Genomic DNA, 27,451 nt, shown 5'->3' on the forward strand with positions numbered 1-27,451 from the left:
TATGGCTGGCGGTGTCTGATAGACACCGCCACCATATAAGAGCTTTTCCGCCACGGTCGGAAGGCAACCGTGGAGGAAAAGCGGCGGACGGTCTTCCCGTCCGCCGCTGACCCACCAGCCATCCTAATGTGGCGGGGTTTTTGAAGGCACCGGAGCGGTGAATCCACATCCTCCGGGCCGGCGGTGGCTTCCGCCGGCCCGGAGGATGCGGATTTACCGCAATCCTAATCGAGCCCTAAGTCTGCTCCCAAATCATTCACCACCAGGGACCTTCAAGTTGATCCACATCAGTGCTTAATTTGTAAAAAAAGATAAGTGCCAGGACCCTCGTCAGGAGGCAACTGAAGCTTGGAACACCTATTGCGCATGCTTGCACTGCCAGTGACTGTCCCAACACAACCACTAACCATCACACTCCTAAGAGTGTGACAAATCAGAGTATTCCACGCCCCGGCGAATCCTATAAGAATGGCTTGGGCTGCAGGTATGAGTTGTGTTTGCTGAATATTGAACAAATAAACACATTTTGGCGTCTTCATCCCTAAATTAGCTATACAGTGCCACCATGTGGCAGACTGTCATGAGTCCTGGTGTTGCAAATTAAGGGGCAGATTTACAAGCCTCCTGCGCCTCTTTTACCCCGCCGTTGCGTCACTTTTGTGCAGCGGCGGCGCAAAAGATGCACCATGGTGCGGGGTATTTACAATGTGACGCATCTCCTAGATGCGTCACGTTGTAAAGCCCTGCGCCAAAAGGAGGCGTTCTATCGCGGGGGGGGGGGGGGCGTTCCGGTGCAGGAACGCCTCCCAAAAGTGGCTGAGTGAAATCTACACGTTTTTAATCAGTCACTTTTGGGCCCATGCTGCGTCAAAACCCTGCGCCTGCTTGAAGCAGGCGTAAGGATTGAGGCAGCATTGTGGAGTTAGGGCCCCCCAGAGCATTGCTGGAGCTGTGTCGCACTTGAGACGCAACTCCAGCAATGCACCGCTTTTACGGCACAGATGCGTGACGCATCTGTGCCGTTTTTGCCCCATGGTGCGCCACATTGTAAATGCGGCGCATCCAGGGTGGCAGAGCTGCGGCGCACAATAACTGGCGCATCCCTGCTGATATGCAGGGATGTGCCAGTTATTGTAAATCTGCCCCTAAGTGCTGGTGCCGAGCACCGGAAACCACCTGCTCAAATTAAGCACTGGTGCATGTAATCTGTGGTTACAAGTTGGAGCAGCTGTCTTTGGAGCTCAAGGACCACGACTCTCGAGTGCTCTTAGCCCAACCCGACAACCTTCCCTTCAAAAGCCTCCTGAGAGGAAGCGCCATACCTCTAGGAAAGACCAAGCAAGAACATCAACGAAGGGTATGTGATGCGTGCCCTAGAGTACCGTGGCACAGGCCGGGCTCCCACTGGGCTCAGGGGTCGAGTAGGCATCAGCAGCATTCTATTAAACCCAATATTCATGGTCTGTGGTGACCGCTCCTTGTGCATTTCCTAGCCCCTTAGATGTGAATTGGCTGCTGATGGATATAGGATCCGACAAGAGGTCAATCCTGCGATGACATCACGGGTCAAAGGGTGCATCCGGCTCCTTTTTTTAAATTAATATTCATGAGACCAGCAGTGGGACGAATAGACTCCTTTCCCCACTCTGCCATCTCATTAACTTTTAGGACAAATATCCACTCAAATTTAAAAGATAGCTCAGTGAAGTGGCTTCGGGCAGAGATGCTTGGCGCTAGGCAAGAGGGAAGTAAATAAATAAACTCTAGCTCGCTCCCTTCTGCGACCACAGACAGTGCAATCCATCACAGCCTGCTACTTCCTTCCATGGCTAATTCGGTTATGGCTCCTAATTCAATTCTCCGGGCGCATCTGTTCTCCGCCCACCAGTGATGCTGCAGCTGGGTACCACCGAGGCAGCCTCACAGCGGTTCGATCGCCTCCACGTGGATAACGAGGCACATGTTTAACCCTTCACGTGCTAAGTGTCTGGAACCCAGGCGTGCTGACTGCTGAGCACCCGAGACCAACATACGTCACCTGCTTAATTGCAATTAGGCGCTCACGAGGGCTGATTAGGGTCTGAAACAAAGCAGGTCAGCAAAAAAAGTACTTACGGTTTTCTCAATTTTTGTAAATGCCATTTACTGGCTCGCCATTGTAAGGGGAGCCCGTGGGAGTAAATCAGCAAATGCATTAGCTAATGGCGCCTGTTTCATAGGGCCTGGAGGGCATATGAGGCCATGAAAGGTCAGAGATCGGCAGGCCACATTGTAAAATTAATCAGAGTGCCTTTTAGGGCAGTTACACGACAGAAACCCTTTGTCCTGCATCCGGCAGTGGAATAGATGAACAAATAGTCATAGAGAGCTGATAATAATATTTTCTAAAAATATAATTCAGTGGAAAAGAGGAATCCCATTTAATACCATAAACATTCAACCAAACAATGCGCCAGAAAAGGCTTGTAAATATGAATTATTCAACATTTTGAAAAAAATGCATCATTATTATTTTTCAAAACACCCAAATTCTTATTCCTTCCAAATTTGTCTCACGTTGGTTGCATTTTCTCCCTATTTATTGGTTTTCCTGAATGGGATAATCTTCGCCTCCTCTTGTCTGTCTTTTACTGAGCTCTTTTCAGACTTCCCTACACCGAGCGCATGAAATAGCATCTCTCTGGTGTCCCCCGTGTCTTAAGGTCCCCTTTGTACCTCTTAGTGTGACCATTATCTAATTACACATCCAGCCTCACTTTTCAAAATGCATACCTCTTCCTTTAATCTCCATCTGCTTCTAAATTAAAGTGCTAGTCCTTGCTTTTCTGACGCCCAATCTAGTTTTCACTTTTTTCCCATCTCGCCACTCTCTCCTTCTCTGACCAGTCAGTCCACTCTGACTCTTTTCCCTTCACACAGCCTTTTCAATTAACACTTTCATGCTTCTCCTCTCTGATGCTCTGCATTAACTCTATCATACAATATTATTTTGTAATTTATTTATATAGCGTTTCTCACCCCTCTGTGACTCTACCCGTTAAAGGGTGCTACCCACCTGTCTGTCATTTTATCTGCAATTAATTGCCCCGTTTATGTAACTTAGGTATTTAACTTTTTCAAAAGCGCTTCACAAATCCATTAAAATACAAACACAAAATTGCAAATTATCCACAATTTACATTCAACCTTTCCAAATCAAAGCTCATAATAACATTTCAATCTAAAGGCAGTGTCACTCTAAATTTGACAAACAGACATCATCCCTCAGAGTTATTGAACCATCACAGACATGTTTTGACCGGTTTAGGGCATGTCAGGGTTAAGTAGTTGATATGCTTTCAGAGCCAGGCAACTCGAAAGAAGGCATCCACGTAGACCTAAGAGTGTCAGATCCGTGCCAGCTTTTCAGGGTCACCACTAACAATGTATGTGAGTTCCATCTAAAGTAATTGTAAATAACTTAAACTACATGAACATTCTGAGTGTCTGCCAGGATTCCAGCCCACCTGGACCTATCTTGGACACCAATAGACTAGACCTTTCCACTTCACATTAATGTAGACTTTTCTTCCCCTTTTCTTTTTTTAACAATTTTTGAACTTGTTAGGTTTTACAAATGAATTAAAATAATCTCTTAACTATGTCTTACATTTATGTTGCTTAACTGACTCTAATTTCTGACAACAAGTTACTCAGTGTAGCAGATCCCAACTCACACTTGATTGTGGTTATTTTGAGATCATTGTCTCAGTCTTTATCGGGCTGGCGCCCGGAGGCTCAGAGACCCATTGTATATCTGACACAACACTGATCCCTTGGATAGAAGCCACTCAAAGCAGTTATGACCTAGGCGCTTGGCTACTAACACATCCTCGGCTTGTCATCAGTCTCGGCCTAATCTGTTGGCCTCCGGCACTCCAAAGGAATCATGGGCCAGAAATAGGCACTGCGTTGACGCCACTGAGAGCGGCATTCAAGACATTAGCGGCCTCGACTACAAAGGCCGTTCTCAATGCGACCCATTCTTACTCAAAGAACTGGGAGAGAGCATCCCTGAAGACCCTTGGGCCAGTCTGACCACAAACTCTATTTCTGGCACTTGACCATTTTAGAGTTTTGGATCAGGCTAATGAGAGTTCATTTTCTGTTTGTCCATAATTCCTATGAAAAGTTAACACTAAAGGATAACTCTTTTCAGGGCACTTCAAATGTATGAGCTAAAAAGCATAATTTAAGTTTTCTTAAAGGCTATAATGAGGATAATCTAGACGGATTTGAAAATAATACAATGGACCCTAACCCTATAGGAAGTGAGTAAATTAATTTAAAATTATTTGCAGACCCTGTGATTTTCAAAAAACTAGACATTTTGGGTATCGATCATTCGGTGTCCTGAAATGTCCAAAAACCTGGAAAATTCCATCTTGATGTAGCATCGCCAGCCTGATTTGGAATTTTCAAAGATTCAAGGTTTAGAGGAGAATCTGTAGGGATTAGTGACTCTCTTAAGGATATGTTCTGGAAACTTTAAAGGATATTTACAATATTTTAATTTGTGTTTTTGTAATTATTTTTTATATTTTCAAAAATGTTCCCTGGGAAACCTTTTTTGAAACAAAAAAGTAATTCATCTCACCATTCGTGGCTTTTACAGGACTTTTCCAAAATACGTTTTTTCTTAACACCAGGAAAAGAAACGCAAATGTTGAAACATGTTGAACTATCCTAAAAAGTGTGGTCAATAGAGTCAATGGTCGCACTTGAAAAGAGGCTCCACTATTGTAGACATGTCTTCTTTCTATCTTTCACCTTTATTCCTTTATTATTCCTATCCATGACCTTTCCCCCTTATCTCTGTTTAACTAACATTATATTAAGTCAGGCATTGGAGTTCACACCTGGGAAACAAGCGATGGTATATACTAGCTAGACACTGGTTTTGCTAACTTCTTCCTCTATGGCTAGAGCTCTTGTATTTGATTGCTGAATGCTTACTGGACACCACATTGTTGACCTTCTGTGAGTGTTTTATGGTTTTCTCAAACAAACTCCCCAAGTTAGAAAATGTTAGAGAAAAAAACCAACAGTGGCCGTGATACTCAGGAAGTTGTCTCTCTGCGGGTCACCGATAATATTTGTTTCCCCTGTGGTTTAGTTTCCCAGTGGCAGTGCCTATGCCCCATACAGGGCAGTGGAACAGCCTCTATGAATCACTGGTTCTGTAAGGGAAGGGTTGCCAGGTCAATGGTTTCAGGTGGCTGAGCCAACTAAGACTCCTTCATAGGAAACCCAGATGTTCCCTTACTTTAAAAGAGGCGGTGGACAATCAGGTGTGGTTGGTGGGATCACCACCAGTTTTTGTGGTGCTATCTCCACGCCAAAATGAAACCCATCAGACTCTTCAATCCCTAGGCCCAGTGGCTTTGCGTGAGCTCTGGCCACCATCAGGAAATACAGATACAGTAAAACTGGTGGCTTGCTCAGATGGTCAGCAGCCGTGGTACGCATGATCTTTAAATGTCAGTTCTCTCTCCCCTTGTACTTTAGAAGATGGAAACAAAATCCTGGGTATTCTGGAAAGGGTGATGGAACTTTATGTTTGCTGGAAGTTTCCCTGTAATTGACCATTGGCCAAATGCGGCTGCATTTTAAATGTCTCCTCAAAATGTGTTGTAGAATCTAACTAAAAACACGTTGATTCTATTGTGTATTTGGGATAATCTTTTATGTATATTCCCTCTCTCCTCAAATGCTTTATCTTGCCATGTTTGCAAGCTGTGTCTCCTTATCGAGAACACTCCGGGTACCTCAAAATCAAAGTAGACATATGTTTTATATCCAGAAGTCTCATGCAGTCGCTTCTTTTTGTCTTGTTTCGTTCACTCCTAGTTGGACATTGAATCCTTGGAGAAGGAGAAGCAGGGTTTGAGGGTTCAGATCGCACACGTCCTCGAAGACCGACAGCAGCTCATGCACTTGAAAATGTCCCTCAGCCTGGAGGTGGCCACTTACAGGTAAGAGTCCTTTGAGTCATGCCTTGGTCTTCAAATTTTTAGGAATAATTGCACATATCAGGTTCACAAACACTGATTTCACCTGGTAATTCTCCATTGCTAAGAACCTTTTCAGGATACAACTTGGAATGCTGAACTATTCTGCGTCTTTGAATTACTGACCCCTGTCGAGTCAGAATGCGAGCCTAAGTACCACCGAAAGGAATCCTGTGCTATTTTTTCCGAACAAATGAGCCCCCCGGTCATGCTTTCAATCTTTAGACTGCAATGAAAGCTTCAGGTTGTGCCCAAGCCACCAAATCCCCAATTCAGCCACCAGCGTGGCCATGCACCATCCCATCCTTGGATTCTGGTACCAAACCCCACTTCTAGCCACCAGACAACACAATCAGCCAACAGCCAGTGGGTCTCTTCTCCTGCTACAAAACCAGACCTCACGTTTCTTAGCCCTTCATACTTTCATTAGACTGTCCCCCAGCTGCCAGACTAGGCCTCCAGCCATCAAAACTCATCTCCATCCACCTGAGCTCTCCTCCAGCCTCATGAACCTACACACACCAGAAACGTATCTTAAGTGATCAGGCTACTAGACCTGCTGGTGTTTTATTCCACCGGATTTTACCACCAGCCACTCATCAACACACAGCACCTCTAGAATCCAGACCCCCTTAATGTCTTTTATTTATTGGTCCTGCCTGTAACTTTTCTCTCATGACATCAGTCAACTAGTCCTGCTGTCAGATTACACCACTGTCCATTATATTGCACCCTGAGCCATTTGGTTGCACCAGAACCCCACCTACCAGTCTCCAACCACAGCCATCAATCCAGTCGTGCGGCACTGAAAGTGCCAACATCAGAGCAGACCACAAGTCTAGTCGCCACACCACATCTCATGTCATTTGATCACCCCCATGAAACAATATTGTACCTGGTGCAACCAGATGACACATCCAGATGATTCTTCTTCTCGTCTTCTACCCTGGATCCTTCAAGTTTTATCGCAAGATCCCCTAATCCATGCTTTGCGAACTCACGCATTCCGTCACTACCTCCCCATCGCCTTCCATTGCCACGAAACTCTTAAAACTGGGATCTCGCCACCTACCAACACACTTAACCACCTGAGTCTGCTCCCTCACCTGCAGACAAAGGAGAAGAAAGTCCACAATAGAATGAATGGTGGGAAGATTTCAGAAATGCACATTCGATACATAGTCGAGCCAATGGGAATTGGATATGCAGTGTAATTCCATCTGACAAATAGCACTTCTAGTTTGGAGAAAATCTTTTTAAATCATTAACATTTTCTTTTTTTGTGCCCCCTGCAACATAAAGAAAAAGTTATTTAATAATCAATTAAACAGATTAAACAAAAACTAATTCACAATTTTCATTTGCACTCTCCCCTGTTGAAGCCAATTTAAAGAATAATGCACTATTTCAAAATGGCGTCAAATTGTATTACACAGCATCTATCTATCTAAAAAATACTTCATACAAATTTTACATGTCCACTTTCTGGATGTTTTTATGAATGCCTCATTGTAATGTCTGAAGGAGGAAAGCCCATTGCTCTTCTCCATGATGACAGATCAAGCATGTGGATGATGCAGGGTACTCAGTGGGCTGCGTTGCGGGGGTGGAGCGTCGCGTGGGGATGGGGGGTCGCGTGGAGGGCGGGGGGTGGTCGCGCATATAAAAAAACATTAAAAATAAACGTAACTTGCCGCCGGGTGCCGCGTCTCTGCTCCTGCTCGCCTTGTGGAACTCGAGGAACAGGAAGCAGGCCCAACTGACCAATAACAACTCTGCAATGCAGCGTTGTGATTGGTAGGCACCCAGGCTCCCCCGACCAATCACAATGCTGCAGTGGAGCATTGTGATTGGTTTGAGCGTCCCGGCCGGACGCTTAGCTAGGGTATTGGGGCATGGGCGTGTTCTCCACACAGGCTGTAATGCAGCCTGCATGGAGAACAGGGAAAGTGTACATGTCAGTTTTTGGGCTGACCAAACAGTCATTGCACACTTAGGAGTGGGCAAACCTCTCCTCCCCTGCTCCGAGTGCAGAGCAGCCCCACCCACCTGCCCGCCTGCCCGCGAAGCAGCACGAAGCATATAATGATAATAACTCAAATTTATCATTTTATGTTTCTTCTTCGCTCTGATAAAAAGCAGTGGGGCGATGATCCTCCCCCATAGCGGAGGAGCCACCACTGGGGTTACTTGAACTATGTTTAACCAACTGGCTGTTAATCGGAGGAGAGAAAAGAACACAAGGATGCTGGAAGGCCGAGGTATCTGAATTTCAGGATTTACCTTTAGTGAAGGGGGTTATAGGTCTGATTGGAGGTTGAACAGTGGAAAGTAGTGATGGGAAGACCCTGTTGCTGCTGAGAAGAATCCACTGCTCCGAAGTTGCTGGTCGGGGTGTCAAACTTTACTCCTGGAGGGCTGAGACCATACCAAATTTTCAGAGTAGCCACTGAATATGTGTATGATATCCATTAAAATTAATTGTATGGAGTTTTATCTCATATCGTGAAACCCGTGCATCGATGAAGCTAGCCAAGAACACACCACTCTCTTAAAGAGTTCTGCAACACAATTGAGGTCACACGAGCATCATAATTAAGGATTCAATGGTTCTTGTTCTGGGCCTGTGGTAGTCAAAGTAGATGACTTAGGAGGGTAAATTATTTATGGGTGAGTGTGAAGAAAAGTCAAGAGGGTAATTCCACAACCTTCCTAGCCAACTCCAATAAAAACAGATAGGAAATTCTCTCTAAAGGTACCCAAAGTACACTACCCTGGATTTCGTGTTAAAAGAAGGGCATCCTTATATTTCATCACACAATTAGCCAAGAAAATGTGAACTCCAATGTTGTGTCTATAGCCATCTCTCCATCAGTAATTGTGAGTGTCAGGGTGAATGTTCTTCAGAAAAGGACACCATCAAAAGATAAATGAACCAGATATGATATAGATTAGGTCTGATGCTAGCTTAGAGCTTTTGATTTAACTAATATTATATGTATCACATACTTATGATTAGGGCCTTTCAGTCAGATCACTGACAGAATATCGAAAACACAAAAACAGTGTCGACAGAATATTGTGTCAAAAACATTGAGTGCCAAAATATTGAGTGGGTAAGTACAAATAGTTAGGTATAAATTTACTATTCTTAGCTCTGCATCTATGTAACTTGCCACTATATCATCAAGGTACACATATGTGGAGTTATATATAGTAAAACTTTACTTACTTATAGTACTTACCTTCCCGAAAATTTTTGCCCTCTAGATTTTTGACATAATATTTTGTCCCACAATATTAGTGTTTTCGATATTGTGTCTAAGTACCAGCCACGGCCCGTGCAGGTAAGAGCGATGGGGTAGTGGGGCTGGGTTGGGGGCGGGGATATCAATAGGTGACGAAAGAAAATTAATTATTCATTTAATTTTCCCTCGTTGTCATCTGTCGAAATCCTCCCTCTCACTCAGTCCCACTGCTCTTACCTGGGAAACAGCCATTACAACGCAACTAAAACAACGCACTACCATTACAACAAAACTTTTACGGCGCAGGGTCCATTACAACGCATGCCATTACAACGCAGCTGCTATTACAACGCATGCCATTACAACGTAAGTATGGGTAAGTAGTTAATTAAATTTGAACCCCTACACCATCCAACACTTACCCTACTATTGCACCCCCCTGGAGTTAGAATAGTAATTTTAACCTCTACACTATTCAACACTTACCCTACTATTACACCCCCCTGGAGTTAGAATAGTAATTTTAACCCCTACACTATCCAACACTTACACTACTATTACATTCCCATTAATAAAAAAAAAAATACTTACCCTTACTAACGTTGTAATGACATGCGTTGTAATAGCAGCTGCGTTGTAATGGCATGCGTTGTAATGGCATGCGTTATAATGGATCCTGGGTTTTAAAAGTTTCGATGTAATGGTATGTGTTGTGAATGTATGCGTTGTAACGTCATACATCCCTCTTACCTGCATGGGCTGCGGCTGCTAAATACCCTTAGTGCCTAACCTTTAATCCATTGGTCACATTACTCTTTTGCCCGCTGCAGCATACCAAATGGGTCAGCCCACCCACTGTGAGTGAAGGAATCTTACCTTTTTAAAAGGAGCACATACACTCACAAAATACACCTATTCACTGCCAATGACTACAATGACAACGTGTGGTTTTTTAGACAAAAAAAAAAAATTTGATAGTTTTAGCCAATATTTTTTTAGATTGATGAGAGCCTAGCAGAATCCCCCAAAATAGAGTTTTGCAAAAACTATGAAAAAAACAAGCATTGCCAATGCCAGAAGGCTGGCACCATTGGCCTATTGGTTTTTTGCCAATGCTTGTTTTTATCACAGGGTATATTCTTTTTGCTATCGGTATCTAGGCCCAGTTTTTCAGGCAATCAAAAGCAAATCCTCTCTGGCATGACCATCTTTTTGGTTGATCACAAAAATTAAGGGTGACTACAAGACATTAAATACAAGGAGAAGTTGATCTAAAGAAGCACCAAGATACCACATGTTGGGCACGCTGGGGAATGGGCTCAGGGAGTGAGTTGTTTGTGTTTTAGACGGTGGATATCATGTGGTGAAAGAAAGGTTTTGCTTGCTCTTTGCTCAGAGTGCATATTTACCTGATGTCTCAGTATATCAAGACCTAGTGCATTGTTGCCTGGTAGCTTTCCTCCTGTCCCGATGCAGCGTTATTCGCTGTATAAAATGCTGTAGTCTGTTGGGGTGAGTGGTTGGTGGATGTGGGGCCAGAAGATTTGTTATCAATTAGACTTTTGTGTGTGCTTTATTTGTGACAGTGGTGACTGCAGGTGGTCATTGAATTTTGGGAACCAGTTTTTTTTCACCATCAGACTTTGATCCAGAGCAAGAGAGAGAAATGGAGCAAACGAAGAAAGGAGAAAGAAGTGAAAAATGGGAGAAGAGTAACAAAGAGACCAAGCAGGGATGAAAAAGTGCAAATGTGGGAGTCAGAGTAGTCTAGGTTCAGGCCCTTCTCGGAGTTAATGAGTTCTGGGACCCACAAGTGCCAGCAGGTCTCTGTTCATTAAAGCGCCCATCAATCACCCCGGCAGCAGCACTCCCTTTGTCCACCCCACTTGTGGCCTCCATGGTGATGGGGTCCTCTTTCTTCCACTTGTTTATCAGCCTCCTCCCAGATACATTGGATGGCTCTCTGGTAAACATTGTTACTCCTGCTAAGAGTGACATTTTAACTCACACAGCTTTTGTACTCGAAGTCCTTCTTCACTGTTTAAGATCACAGAGTCTTTAAAACCATGAGTAACTGACCCTCATTTGTGCATATGATTAAGAGCCCGGGGGTTTGAAATGCATAATGCTTTATCACTGGAACTTAAATTAAAAGAGCTGCTTTACCCGCATTTTGTTTGTAGGTCTCGATCTTCACGTTCTGAAGTTACATACATTTTCTTGTGGAATATATATATATATATATATATATATATATATATATATATATATATATATATATATATATATATATATATATATATATATATATATATACAATACTTTACAATAATTTTGGGTAGCTGCATGGGGAGGAATTGTCGAAATAATGCATGTAAGTATAGATGAGAGGATGTGATATACCTAGAGAATGACACTATGCATTACTTAGACTTTTCTCTATGTTCATATGATACTTTATTTAGAATATCGCAGCAATCTCCCAACCTTTAAAAATTCAAAAGGTTGTTCCCTCATAAGTTTTTGTGAACGGAATGTCATATGATGTCAGGCCATCACCCACCCTGATTTAATTCAGTCCTCATTTTGAGTAATTCACTGGAAAGGTATGACTTAATACCATAAATGCTTAGACGGATCTGACTGTAAAGAATTGTTGTTAATACTTTATTTATAATTATCGGTTCGGTTGATTAATGATACTTCACATTAATTTTGAACACTGATATGTATAATGGAACAGAACACTAGTGTAAATACTTTATTTTTGAATGTATAGTTCCTGATTACCACCAGAGTACTTTACGTTAATTGTATATATTAGTGTATACACCTTTAAACATGTACTGGCCATGTATATACAATGCTGGGTGGGTTGGTCTGGATGACCATGGAAATGGTAGAGGGTACTTACACTATTCACACTATTTAAACAAGGTCTAGACCTAGGGACTCTATGGTCCAGTGGAAGGCAGGAGCCGAAACGCGTAGACCGTCCTTTTTGATGCACGTTACATTTGCACTGGTGTGTAAATAAAAAGAACGCTAAAACCATCTGTTGCTGTGCCGTGTTCTTTGGTCTGCTGAATGTGGAAAGAAGAAGCTGTGGTAATATATATATTATATATATATATATATATATATATATATATATATATATATATATATATATATATATATATCTAGACAAAGAAGCACCAAGCGCTTGGAGGCCCTTTCAAAGCGTGTATTTATTTCAGTTCCACAGCAGCACCTTCACAGCCTTGGTTAGCTCGAGCAGAAAAGTCACCATTATAGTTCCGATGCGTTTCGGGCGTCACCACGCCCTTTATCCAGGAAATTGGCCAATGGGAAAAGACAGTGCTGCGTTCACATTTCGCCGCTGTGCAGTATGGTACTTGTTGTTTCCACATCAATACGGAGAGCCCCCGCCGCGGAAGAGCGGATCCGGTGTCATTACTCTCAATGACACTTATGGAAGAGCGTGTTGCTGCCCACAGCGAAGATAAGCACAGTCAACATCCTTGAATATCCCGAGCTACCCTATTGAGGGATTTAATCTGTTGGGAGGAAAAACGGCATTGTATACCTACTAAAGGATTATCGTATTGATGTGGAAACAACAAGTACCATACTGCACAGCGTCAGTGAGCAAGGGCACGGACGTGCCCGAAACGCGTCTGATGGCAGCTTTTACCCACATGTTGCACAAATAAATTTAGCAGGTGGAAATATACCTCGCCTTGGAGTGCTAATTCTGTTGTCTGCGTGCCTTTCTGTGCGGCAAGCACATCGGAGACGGGCTGGGTTTGCATATATATATATATATATATATATATATATATATATATATATATATATATATATATACACTCACACAAAAATTAAAGAATGCCTGTCCCAGCAGCCCAAACAAACCAGCCCTGGTAATGAAATCCACTCCTCTTCAGGTGGCAGTCGACCTGTAATGTGATAAACTGTTGTGAGGAGGGCCAGTGAATGAACTGGCCTCTATGCTGTATGCTGAGGCAGATGGAAGCAAAGTGACTGACACCGGAACAGACCAATGGATGATAAAGGTGACAGAAAGCCCCCATATGCATGCAACCTCTACATATTTTATTATAAATCTTTTGGAAGATTTAAGGCTGCCCAGGCAGCTTAAACCATCTGTAGGCTAGAAGACATACATTTACTTGGGCCAGCTTTGCATAATAATGTTAAGTATGAAAAACTAGAGATGAAAGAGGTTATCGTAGTGCACTGCTTGGAAATTTAACCGAATTGCCTTCTCTGTATTTTTTTATTTTTTATTCAGGTGTAGAACTTATGTAGCATGGAGATAGTCACAGTGCCAGCACTGGGGTATACAATAACTACACTAACACTATGTATAATTAACAGAGGGTATAATTACAAACGGCATCATCTGAGGAACAATAAACTTGATATTGTGGGATATACAAGGAAAGGAATTATAGAATAGTTGCTCTAAGGGTTACAGCCTGAAAGGGGCGGGGGGGGTAGGTACTTTCTGAATGCCAGAAGGCTTGGGTTCAACCTGCTATGATCTTATTCCTCCGTCTGGGCACCGAACATAGGTGCGTTTGACACAATATATCCATCCATACATCCATCTTAGCTGGGGTATCTCCAGTATTTAGTATAGTTCTTAATTCCTTGTTGACCGTAGCTTCCAAAAGTGTGCAATGTATGCCATGATTACGAAGGGAGGCCAGGGTATCTGGTTTTAACCCCTTCGGGGCTATTGACGAGCTGGGCTCGTCATCGCGCTTACCTGTCCTGCGCGGATGACAAGGCCAGCTCGTCACGTAACGCAGTAAATTTGAAATTGCCGCGCACAGCGGGAAAAGCCGCCGCGGCGAAGCGGTTAAGGGTTATGCAGGCTTCTTTACATTAAACGATGACTTCCAGAGGAAGCACTTTATCCAGGCTGACTCCTCAATGTTGATGTTTTATTATCGTGAGCGGTGATGATGGGTGCCATTGCCTCCTCGTAAATCTTCCTCACCACCAGAGTTGTGAAGTGAGCTTTAGCTCCACACCAGAACCCTCAAAAGCAAATTAGCATCCCATGCCTCGTCGACATGTCCGACCCCGTCACCCCTGACACATTATAAGGGGAGGGTAGACCCACCCCTCTTCCTGTCGAACTACCAAGCCCCAAGAACCACTTGAAGCCGATAGCACACCAGGGAGGGAGTGATGGGAAGTCATGTGGCGAGGAAGACAATACTCGGACTAATGAAGATTACCGGTCAGTAACTGGGGCATTACCTCCTCGTAAGTCTTCCTCGCCACCAGAGTTATGAAGTGAGCTAAAGCTCACTTTGTAACTCATGTGGCGAGGACGAAAATGCTCGGAGTAATGAATATTACCGGTCAGTAACCGGGGCCTTACCTCCTCGTAAGTCTTCCTCGCCACCAGAGAAATGTCGTAACTCATGTGGCGAGGAAGTCAATGCTCGGAGTAATGAAGATTACTGGTCAGTAACCAGGGCCTTACCTCCTCATAGGTCTTCCTCGCCACCAGAGTTGTGACCTAAAGCTCACTTCGTAACTCATGTGGCGAGGAAGACAATGCTTGGAGTAATGAATATTACCGGTCAGTAACCGGGCTCTTACCTCCTCGTAAGTCTTCCTCGTCACCAGAGTTACGAAGTAAGCTTAGCTCACTTCGTAACTCATGTGGCGAGGAAGTCAGTACTCCGAGTAATGAAGATTACCGGTCAGTAACCGGGGCCTTACCTCCTTGTAAGTCTTCCTCGCCACCAGAGTTATGAAGTGAGCTAAAGCTCACTTCGTAACTTATGTGGCGAGGAAGACAATGCTTGGAGTAATAAATATTACCGGTCACTAACCGGGGAATTACCTCCTTGTAAGTGTGCCTCGCCACCAGAGTTAACAAGTGAGCTTAGCTCACTTCGTAACTCATGTGGCGAGGAAGTCAATACCCTGAGTAATTAAGATTACCTGTAAGTAACCGGGGCATTACCTCCTCGTAAGTCTTCCTCGCCATCTTAACTCATATGGCGAGGAAGACAATGCTCGGAGTAATTAATATTACCGGTCAGTAACTGGGGCATTACTTCCTCGTAAGTCTTCTTCGCCACCAGAGTTACGAAGTGAACTAAGGCTCACTTTGTAACTCATGTGGCGAGGAAGTCAATGCTCGGAGTAATGAAGATTACTGGAAAAGTAACCGGGGCATTACCTCCTCGTAAATCTTCCTCGCCACCAGAGTTAAGTCGTAACTCATATGGCGAGGAAGTCAATGCTCGGAGTAATGAAGATTACCGGTAAGTCACCGGGGCATTACCTCCTCGTAAGTCTTCCCCGCCTCCAGAGTTACGTCGTAACTCATGTGGCGAGGAAGTCATTACTCGGATTAATAAAGATTACTGGTCAGTAACCGGGGCCTTACCTCCTCGTAAATCTTCCTTGCCACCAGAGTTACGTCGTAAATCATGTGGCGAGGAAGTCAATACTCGGAGTAATGAAGATTACAGGTCAGTAACCGGGGCCTTACCTCCTCGTAAACCTTCCTCACCACCAGAGTTATGAAGTGAGCTGAAGCTCACTACATAACTCATGTGGTGAGGAAGTCAATACTCGTAGTAATAAAGATTACCTGTAAGTAACCGGGGCATTACCTCCTCGTAAATCTTCCTCACCACCAGAGTTACGTCGTAACTCATGTGGCGAGGAAGTCAATGCTCGGAGTAATGAAGATTACCCGTAAGTATCCGGGGCATTACCTCCTCGTAAGTCTTCCTCTCCACCAGAGTTACGTCGTAAATCATGTGGCGAGGAAGTCAATACTCGGAGTAATGAAGATTACCGGTCAGTAACCGGGGCCTTACCTCCTCGTAAATCTTCCTCGCCACCAGAGTTATGAAGTGAGCTAAAGCTCACTTCGTAACTCATGTGGCGAGGATGACAATGCTCGGAGTAATTAATATTACCGCTCAGTAACCGGGGAAGTCAATGCTCGGAGTAATGAAGATTACCGGTAAGTAACCAGGGCATTAGCTCCTCGTAAGTCTTCCTCGTCACCAGAGTTACGTCGTAACTCATGTTGCGAGGAAGTCAATGCTCGGAGTAATGAAGATTACCCGTAAGTAACGGGCATTTTTGAATATTCTCTCTTTCGGGAGAACGACCAGGGTACAATACTTAGAGCTCCGTGCAGACCTCTGAAGTAGGCACGCTAACATACTGAGCTATCTAACTGGCATATTCTCTTGGTTACATGGGAGAAAACGGGATTTATGTTCTTTTTGTGATGTTGGTGATGAATGTGTGTGTTTAAATATGATTAGTGAAACCAAAGCATCAAAGGCGACGAAGCGGCACACAGGGGGAAGTATGCCCTGCGTACAGGATCAGGACATTCAGGAAACAAATCAGTTTAAAAAGTTTTCTCCGTGTGGGGGAGAGAAAGAAAGAGAAACGATTTAAAGGGATTTAAAAAAAGAAAAGTCTGAACTCTTTCTGCAGGCACAGCCCCATGCCTTGTGTGTCCCCACACTTCGCGCTCGTCCCCCACCCCTTTCTTCATCCTTCATTCCTTCCTCTCCATGGGAACTTTCTTCAAACTTTGCCTCCCCTCCGCCTCTTTTTTATTAAAACACACACGTTCCGCCGGCCGCGGCCCTCCAGATGGCGCCGCACAATGGCAGGACGTTGGCTGATTTGCATGAGAATGGCGCCGGGTTTGAGGAAGGGTTTTGGGAAAGGCCCGCGCCAGGACTGGTCATTATGTCAGCCGGCCTTTGGTGTCACCGGGCATTAATCCCATTATGGGGGAGAGTGACACATCTCAAGGGCCTGGGAGCACAAGCAGGGGCGGTGTGTGAATGAGTCATGCGGGGGAGGTGAGCCAGGGAATGGATTGTCTGCAAAAAAAAAGAAAAAAAATGAAAAGGATAGGCCTGTGGAAAAAAGCTGAAAGTGCTTGGGACTTTCCAAATAGCGTTTTAGACTTCTGTAGAGAGCTGCACAGATCCCTTTTACAGCTGTTCCCTAGTGCAGAAATGCCATCTTTTCCAGATGCCATAAAATATCAAAATATGGCTACTATAAAAATAGCGAGAACGTGTCCCCTAATTTTTCCAGCCCCGAGGCTTGTTGAGTTAAGCACCGGTCCCAACTTCCATCCGCACTTTGACTTTAGGTCTCCGGTTTGAATTGTGGCCAGGTCAACTCAGACTTTCATCTTTTTGAAGACAATAACTTGAAACCTTCCAAATTGGCCAGGTGCAAGAGTTTTGGAAAGACCGCCGCGCTGTTAACCATAATACTGCAAGTGAGGGGGGATCTTTTGTGAGATTGTTCCCCGAACACTCTAGAATTCCCTGGAAGTGCTCTGACTGGATTCACATTGAAAGGGGCAGATTTACAAGCCCCTTTTGTCATTTTTGCGCCACCGTTGCGTCATTTTTTGAGACGCAGTGGCGCCGTAAAAAAAGCGGACCATTTACAACGTGACGCATCTAGGGAGATGCTTCACGTAGTAAAGCCCTGCGTCACATTATACCTATGTCAGTTATAATGTATGCAGGGTGGGCGTTCCCACGCAAAAAAGCCTTGAAGAAGTGACGCTGTGAGATCTACAAGATTTCACTGCGTCACTTATAGGAAGCCACTGCATCAAAACCTTACGCCTGCTTGAAACAGGCGTAAGGAGTGACGCAGTGTTGTGGTAATAGGCCTCAAAATGAATTGCTGGAGTTGCGTCGTGCTTGTGACAGGACTCCAGCAATGTGTGACTTTTGCCCCAAAAGATGCGTCAGAATTTCTGACGCATCTGTCATTCCTTGCGCCATGGTACACCATATTGTAAATATGGCGCATCCATGGTGGCGCAAGGGTTTCTCAGAGTGGCGCAGGGAAATTAACGCATCTCTACAGATGCGTCACTTTCTTGTAAATCTGCCCCATAGCCTGTTATGAGTGAGGTCTCAACCCGAGCTCCAAATGTGTTTTGCGTACAGCTCTTTAAAAGTTGGTTCAGAACAGTGTGAGCGCTGTTGTCCGTCGTTTACTTCTATGACGAACTCGCCCCACTGAGGACCCCGCCCAGCAGACCCGGCAGTAAGAGAGCCCCATGGTTCACCGACGAACTCATGAGCTCCAAGAAGAACTGCCGAGCCCTCGAGAAAGCCTGGAGAAGGGAACCCACGCCGGACAACAGGACCACCCTCAAGCTCGCCACCCGGAAACACCACCAACTGATCCGCATCGCCAAGAAAACGGCCTTCAAAAACCGACTAGACAACAACGCACACAACTGCAAGGAACTCTTCAACATCGTGAAAGAGCTCTCCAACCCCAACGCCGGAAACAACGACATCACCCCTTCGCAAGACCTCTGCAACTCCCTCGCTTCCTACTTCCACAACAAGATCGCGGACATACACGACAGCTTCAGCACTCAACCGACGCACGCCACGACCGCAGGACCTCCACCCACCACCACCCTCCGTGCCTGGACCCCGGTCAACACCGAAGACACCGTCCACACGATGAACTCCGTCCACTCCGGATCTCCTACCGACCCCTGCCCGCACCACGTCTTCAACAAAGCCGACGTTGTCATCGCACCCCACCTGCGGGACATCATCAACACCTCATTCGACACGCCACCTTCCCCGAGAGCTGGAAGCACGCCGAACTCAGCGCTCTACTGAAGAAACCTATAGCAGATCCCACCGAACTCAAGAATTACCGCCCCATCTCACTCCTCCCGTTTCCAGCCAAAGTCATCGAGAAGACCGTCAACAAACAGCTGGCCGCCTTCCTCGAGACGAATGGATCCCTCGACCCATCGCAGTCCGGTTTCCGTACCAACCACAGCACCGAGACCGCCCTCATCGCCGCCACCGACGACATCCGAGCCCTGATGGACAGCGGGGAAACAGCGGCCCTCATCCTCCTAGACCTCTCCGCGGCTTTCGACACGGTCTGCCACCGCACCCTAGTGCAGCGCCTCAGCAACGTCGGAATCCAGGAGAAGGCACTGCAATGGATCGTCTCCTTTCTCGACGGAAGAACACAAAGAGTCCGCCTACCACCGTACAAGTCAGAGGCCACCAAAGTCATCTGCGGCGTCCCTCAAGGATCCTCACTGAGCCCGACTCTCTTCAACGTCTACATGAGACCCCTCGCGGCCATCGCACGCCAACACAACCTCAACATAATCTCCTACGCCGACAACACCCAGCTGATCCTCTCCCTGACCAACGACCCCGCCACCGCCAGAGCCAACCTGCACGAAGGGATGAGAGAGGTAGCCGAGTGGATGACGACGAGCCGCCTGAAGCTGAACACAGATAAGACGGAGGTCCTCATCCTGGGCTCCTCGCCCTCCGCCTGGGACGACTCCTGGTGGCCCCCCGCCCTGGGCACCGCACCCAAACCGACGGACCACGCACGCAACCTGGGTTTCATCTTGGACTCCTCCCTCTCCATGACCAGGCAAGTCAACGCCATCTCCTCGTCATGCTTCAACATCCTGCGCATGCTGCGGAAGATCTTCCGGTGGATCCCCACAGAGACCAGGAAGACCGTCACCCAGGCCTTCGTCACCAGCCAACTGGACTACGGCAACGCACTCTATGCCGGAACCACCGCCAAGATCCAGAAGAGGCTCCAGCGCATCCAGAACGCCTCAGCCAGACTCATCCTCAACATCACACGACACAGCCACATCTCCGGACACCTAAGAGACCTGCACTGGCTCCCGGTCAACAAGAGAATCACCTTCCGCCTCCTTACCCACGCACACAAAGCTCTCCACGACCAAGGCCCGAGCTACCTCAACAACCAAATCAACTTCTACGCTCCCAAACGCCACCTCCGATCCGCCAGCCACGCCCTCGCCGCCGTCCCACGCATCCGCAGAGCCACTACAGGAGGAAGGTCCTTCTCCTACCTGGCCGCCAAGACCTGGAACTCCCTCCCGGCCGACCTGCGCCTGACCCAAGACCACCTCTCCTTCAGGAAGCAGCTCAAGACCTGGCTGTTCGAGCAGTAGCGGCACCCCCCCCCCCCCAAAGCGCCTCGAGACCCTACGGGTAGGTAGCGCGCTCTATAAATGTCTTTGATTGATTGATTGATTGACGTTGTAGAAATGAAAGGCACTCATTTTGGTAATAGTGCACATGGCGCCCCCATATCTTGACGCCCAGTGCTGTGGCACCGGTCGCACCGCCCCAAGGCCGGCACTGCGTGTGAGTTCCATTCACAAGAAGGAAGCCTTGAAGGCTCTGGGCAGAAAGGGTGCCTTGACCCTAATGCAAGTGTGGTAATTGCACTCCTGCTGTCCCATTGGTTGGGTGCTAAAAGAAAGCCTCTGTTGGGGTCCAGCAGGCCACCCCCAGCTGCGGTGATGATATCTTCTCCCCTGCTGTGCTTGCCGTGTCATTAAGAGGAGACATTTTGCTCAGCCCTTTTATTGAAGATTCACACTCCAAAGATGACATTCTGTCCAAGAAGGCCACTTCGATTCTGCATCCTGGTCAGGATCACTGGAAAAACAAAGTTGTGCATCAAGGTCAATGTACATTTCTTTCTTCCTGGCTGCTTATTTTACCATCATCCTGCCGCATAATTCCATTGGTCCTGATTATGGTCAAGTGGACATGGCTGATTATTTGTACAATCCACCCTGCCACATAATTCCAGTGGTCCTGATTATGGTAAAATGGACATGGCTGCTTATTTCACCAACCATCCTGCCACATAATTCCAGTGGTCCTGATTATGGTCAAGTGGACATGGCTGCTTATTTCACCTGCCATCCTGCCACATAATTCCAGTGGTCCTGATTATGGTCAAGTGGACATGGCTGCTTATTTTACCAACCATCCTGCCGCATAATTCCAGTGGTCCTGATTATGGTCAAGTGGACATGTCTGCTTATTTCACCAACCATCCTGCCACATAATTCCAGTGGTCCTGATTATGGTCAAGTGGACATGGCTGCTTATTTCACCAACCATCCTGCCACATAATTCCAGTGGTCCTGATTATGGTCAAGTGGATATGGCTGCTTATTTCACCAACCATCCTGCCACATAATTCATGTGGTCCTGATTATGGCCAAGTGGACATGGCTGCATATTTTGCCATCCATCCTGCCACATAATTCCAGTGGTCCTCATTATGGTCAAGTGGACATGGCTGCATATTTTGCCATCCATCCTGCCACATAATTCCAGTGGTCCTGATTATGGTCAAGTGGGCATCTTGACTCATTGCCCTCCAAGGGACAGCCCCACTCGTTCTGGGTCTACGCCCCAGGATTGGGCCTTAGAGTAGGTGGTGCTTTAAGGGTGCACTGGTGATCTGCTTATTTATCCCTTTTCCTTGACCTAAGGGTTTGTTTGCTCTCCACATTACCTTTACTCGCTAATCTCCATGAGGAAAACTTGCAAAATTCGCATCTGAGCAGGGAACTCCGTTCCATTGGCAGCAAGTCCCATTTGGTGAGCAGTAGATACTGTTTTGGTGACCAACATGATCTATTTGGTAAAAGAAAAAAAAAACCAAAAAAATTCCTTTTGGTGAGCAGAAGCCCCACTTGAGAGCCTGCAACCACCTCCTATACGTTAACTGGTCTCTCATGGGACACGAAACCTACTTTTTAGTGACCATCGAGCCCTGTTGGAAGGCAGCAAAGCCCCCTTTCGCTGAGCCCCGTGCCCATTTTGATGAGCCGAGAACTTCTATGGCCAGCTGCTTTTATTGATGCAAAGCCAAATCCTTTCATCAACAGCCTGCGTGTGGTGGCAGGCAGCCCACACACTATGGCAACCTCATCTTTTGATTGGTAAGTTGGCAGGAAGCACATTTAGTTTCTGGCAGGCAGTGGTCCTCTTTTATGGTATTCAGGTAGCCATTTTGTGTTGGGATGGAAGTCCACCCCAGTGGTCCGCAAACTCCTTACAGTCCATGAGGTGATTTTTTTTCTGGATCGCTCTGTCATGGTTTATCTGCTTATTCTTGTCTTTGACCTTGGCGCGCATACCTAACGTCTTCTTCTGTCACTACCATCGATCAGACTGTAAGTGTTGAAAGCCTGTATCCATTTAGTGAGGTTTTGGGCTCTGACACTGAGCTTTGATACCTGGGCAATGAGATCCTGCCCTTTGACACTGAATTCAATGTCTGGGAAGATCTGCCAGGCCAGAGGACATAGTCAATGGTCAAAGTTTACCCAGACCCCCTACAGGGAGCCCTGGCAAAGGTTTTAGGGAGCAGTGTGTGGCGGGGACGGCTTGTATGCCTGCATGGCGTCCAAGTTTAAGTTTGGAAGCCGTGACAAGGTGGTGGTGCTGGCAAGAGGGAGGTGCTCCTTCCACCCGAATGGTTGTTTGATGGCCTGTCACCAATTTCTACATGAGCCCCAATTTCTTTGAGCATAGAAAGAGCAGTAAAAAAAGATGAAGTTCTAAAACAGTAACGGTTAAAGCCGAAACATCCGCACAAGGAAAGACCCACAAGGGTGATGTATTATCAGTAGGACTAGTCCTGACCCCAATAGGAATAGGATCAGAGGTAGTTTACAGAGGTCTGTGGTCTCTCAGACGGGTCAATGCAAATAAGTCAGTATATGCATATTTTTCTAATCCTACATTTCTCCATTGCAGAAGTAAGACTTTCTGGCAAGAAAAGCCATTGAATTCAATAACAGTTCCTTTGTAGCAAAAAATAAAAAAAATAATAAAGAGGTTAAGTAAGGCAGAGTTGATCCTGGGCTAATGGCCACATGCATCATTGTTGCCGTTTGCGATTTCTTAATTGCGAAAATTAAGGAATGGCAATTAAGAAATGGCAAAAGGCTATGCATCAAGAAATCACAATTTTTTTGTGATTTCTAAAAATTCCTTAATTGCGATTCACAATTTGCCAATCACAATTAAGGAATCCCTTCCCATTGATTACTATGGGCCAAGAGGCCCATAGGAATCAATTGGAAGTCATTCTCAATTTGCGATTACCAATTTGCGAATCGCAAATTGAGAATGCAATTTCAAGGGTGCAGGGGGGGCCCAAAGGACCCCCCCCCTGCACCCCTGAAATATAACTTTAAGTGCATTTTTCACACACATGCCCCAAGGGCATGTGTGTGTGTAAAATGAAACTTTCAAAAATGCACTTTTGTGCATTTTTGAAAGTTTTCGCAAATTACCATGAAGGTCAACTTCATGGTAATTTACCTCTCCCTATTTGCGAATTCGCAAATTTAAAATGTTCATGCATTGCATTTAAGAAATCTCAAATTGCGATTTCTTAAATGCAATCGCAATTTTAGAAAGCGCAACATGATTGCGATTTCTAAAATTGCGAAAAACATGATGCATCCCAATTTTGTCAATTGCATTCGCAAACGGCTGAAAATTGTGATTCGCATCGTTTGCGAATGCAATTGACAATGATGCATGTGCCCGTAAGAGAACAACAACCTCAGACCACCAAGAGCAAAGGGGTCCACAAGCCAACATTGTTGACACATCCGTTCTGGTGTTATAGTTAATGGATAAGTGTGAACGCTCCGTCTCATCCTCTTTCATACGCTACTGCGTCTGCCACTGAGGTGGTCGTGGTGCCCCATTGCCTTGCCGGATGAAGTGTCACTCAATGCTGCTCCGGTTGTAGTGTGTAGTGATCATATTGCTTAGCGTAGAAGCTTCTTGGTGACTACTTGTCTGCAGTCAAGCCCTTTGCTGCTGTGACCTGTGTAAAGGCTGTTCTTCAAGTACAGATGTTTGTAGCATTTGCAACTGTACATCATATGCTTGTGCACACTCCTGCCACCTAGTGTTGGGTGCAGACACAGCAAGCTTTTCCTTTGAAGTATAAGTTTTGGTTTGAAATGACTTATGATCCCTTCCGGAAACCCGCAATGCAACAATGTTTTCATGATCTTTGCTAGTAAATAGTCACTACCTGGTAGTAGGCCAACTGAACCCTATTTTCCTATCAGTGTTTTGCTTGCAGTTATTCAATTTTCTTTATAGACATGTTTTTTTCTTCATGTTTTATATAGCGCCAAATAGACCCGAAAGTATCAAAGCGCTTTACATGAGCACCAATTGTGTTACAGATGGACACATTAATTTTTGTTAGGCATCGGGAGACTAAGTGATTTGCCCAGAATCACAGGATGTTGAGCGTCCCTGCCGAGGCTCAAACCCGTTTCCCCAGCTCCGAGGTTGACCACTCTAGCCGTTAGGCCACATCCCCTCTTAATATGTCAATATTAATTCAAAAAGCATCTATCAATAATTAGCTGCATAAAGAAGTATATAGATATATTTAGTCATGAGAGTAAAAAGGATACCATTCTTTTACACCACAGCTCTCACATTTCAACTGATTTCATAATATTACTAATAATGTTATCACTAATAACAGTAGGAATGCATCTGTTAACATTATTAAGAAAAATAATAATATAATAGAAAAAGCCAGAAATCTATTAGTTCAAATTTTGTCAAAAAAATGGACGTCTCTATCAGAAAGAAAAAAGACATAAGAGTTGTAGAGACTCATGATTAAAAATTTAGTAAAACTTGTCTGCACTCAGCCTGTGACATGATCTACTAAATGAAAAATGGTACCAGGTCAGAAACCTATAGTAGAGGAATTTGTCACGATTTTGGTCTTCGTGCCGTAAATTTAATCTTGATGAAACATACTTCTCAATCTAGCGAGTTCCATATTTCCACTGTCACAACGTTTGATCAGTTCTCTTAGTTGGAAGACTAAAGATTTCCATGTGAGTTCATTTTGGAAGCCTACGCATGGCAATTATTTAAATAGGGTCGGCTCAGCTCATATCCAGAGTCTTACGAGTGCATTATTATTAGGAGTACTGATATGCAAAGCAGTGATAGTACTGACACTCGATCCCCATACTTAGTTTTCATGTGTCACAATTGGTGTGAAAATGATGGTGCTGGGGTGCACATGGCTTGCAAACTGTATATCCTATTAGTATGGTCACCTCAGGATTTCAAGGAATTTAGTAAATTATGATCTTAAAGATGTTTATATTAGGACCCACCACCAGCATGGCTAAATGCTGTACTTGGTGAATACAAAGGTTCCCTCGTCTGGATCCCATCTCTTGCCTCTTATTGCCACCACCACTCTTTATCATGCTCTCGCACATCAATTTTCAGCTCCGCTTTCTCCCTTTTCACTGTTTTGCTATCTCCCTTTGTCACCTCCTTTGTCCATGTTGTTTCTTTCTATCTTGCTTTGGATTAAAGTCTGGTGAAAAATAATAAGTCCTGGTTTGCCAAAAAGGTGCGGGTATATCCACCACCTGCAAACACTGGACAAATTAAATACACAGACTTCAACTACCCAATGAACCTGTGACGCATCTAAAGAAGGACACAGATAAAAGTTTGGGACAGGATATTCCCAATCCCCACTCCAAATGTACTAATCCTGCAATTGATTAATTAATTGCTCTAAGGCAGAGTGTAATGTCTTTATAATAAGCTTCAGTGGTATGTTCCATTAGTTTTACGCAGGCCACCAGTTTTGCTTTGTAGCTATCTAACTTCTTTTCTATTATGTTTGCCACTTGTTTCGGGTTCTTGAGTTCCGTGATGTCCGATAAATTGGTATGAGTATCCTCAACGTCTGTTTTGGCTTTGCCTTCTCAATAACCAATTTCCACATCTACTGAATTATGGGTCTCATTTAGAGCTCAGCTGGAAACTCTTTTGAAAATACCCTGCTGTAAGAGTGGGGAATTGTTATTGAAAGAGCTCTCAACAAGTGTGTGAGAGTACCTCGGTCACCCGGCAATGTCACATTGCTGCCTATTGGCAATTTTTCATAAATAAAGCCTGAATTTTCTGTTTTTTTCTTCTGAAAAACGAAAAAGGAATATCACTTATGTGCCGGCAGGGCTTTCTAACACATGTGGGACATTTTATTTATTTTATGTTCCCAACAGCTTTGGAAGTCCTGCCTCAACACGTAAAGATCTTACAAACCTGTTAGAGATTGTGGACAAGCAGTGGTTGAGAACCTAGCATGATGCTTCTGATAGTGGACCCAGTTGGGGCTCTGATGCCAAAAACTCAGCAGTAGACCCACATTTAAAATAGTGGAAGCCTATGAATTTGACATATGTGGCATTCAGGAATTTAAGCTGAATGCCCTTTTACTAGCAATCTCTAAATAAAGTAAAACATCTTATGAAAGCTTGTTCAATATTACCCTCATTGTCTACAGAACTCAGGATTTTGTCTTTTGTTAGTTCCAACCTGGAATCATTTGGAGTTAATGATATTGATTAAGTATTACAACATGCTGCTAAAGTGTGTTTTTAATCTTTCTCATTGAATCAAGATTCTTGATATCTGATGTAACATTTCTGGCAGAGCTTCATAGGAAAACAAGAGATGCAAACCCCAGAATACAGGAGGTGTTAAGTCATCATTGGCTTAACTTGATTATAGAAAACAGGACTTGCTTTATACATGTGTATGTGCTACATATGGAAAACTAGAAACACTATAAAAATTGGGTATATGTTTTGTTTAATATTACGTGTATGCAGTAGGGGTGGGCGGAATTTGCGTAGTCGCGCTACGCAAAGCTTTGCGAAATGGTAAATAATCGCTGCAGGCACGCAAAAGTTCCGCAAGGACGCGGAATTGCTTGTTACGCCCGTTCGCAATGCTTTTTTACTATTCGCGAACGCTGTTTTCATGCTCGGAGAGAAATATCTTGCGAACACGCAATTTTTGGCAATTCCGCTTTCATTGGAACGGAATTTACCGCCCAGGCCTAGTATGCAGTATTCATTTTTTTTCAGCTGCTCACTAAAGATCGTTCAGATTGTGTTGATCATTTGACCTGCATAAGACAATTGTGTAATATGATTTTTTTGTATTAAGAAAAGCACATACCTTGTAGTGTTTTTCATTAATAGCAAAAGGCAGTAAGCAGCTGGAAGTAAAACCCTTCCTAAAACCAAATATGTTTAAAGAGATATGGATTTTCACACAGAACTCAAGCAAATAGATTGAAGGCACTGTGGATGGTTCTCTGATCAATTAATTATGTAATGTCACATAGCAAGTCTCAACAAAATTG

General features: G+C 44.8%; 1 protein-coding gene across 1 annotated transcript in view; it reads left to right on the plus strand.

Annotated features, from left to right (window-relative positions):
* The window catches only part of NES (nestin), a 69,913-nt gene that overhangs the window by 27,588 nt on the left and 14,874 nt on the right, over positions 1–27,451 (plus strand). Inside the window, exon 2 of the mRNA XM_086947319.1 lies at positions 5,890–6,014. Within this exon, the coding sequence (XP_086803445.1) occupies positions 5,890–6,014 (125 nt within the window). The remainder of the gene's footprint in view (positions 1–5,889; positions 6,015–27,451) is intronic.

The sequence above is a fragment of the Lissotriton vulgaris genome, chromosome 12 (assembly GCF_964263255.1).
Source record: "Lissotriton vulgaris chromosome 12, aLisVul1.2, whole genome shotgun sequence".
Classification (NCBI taxonomy): domain Eukaryota; kingdom Metazoa; phylum Chordata; class Amphibia; order Caudata; family Salamandridae; genus Lissotriton; species Lissotriton vulgaris.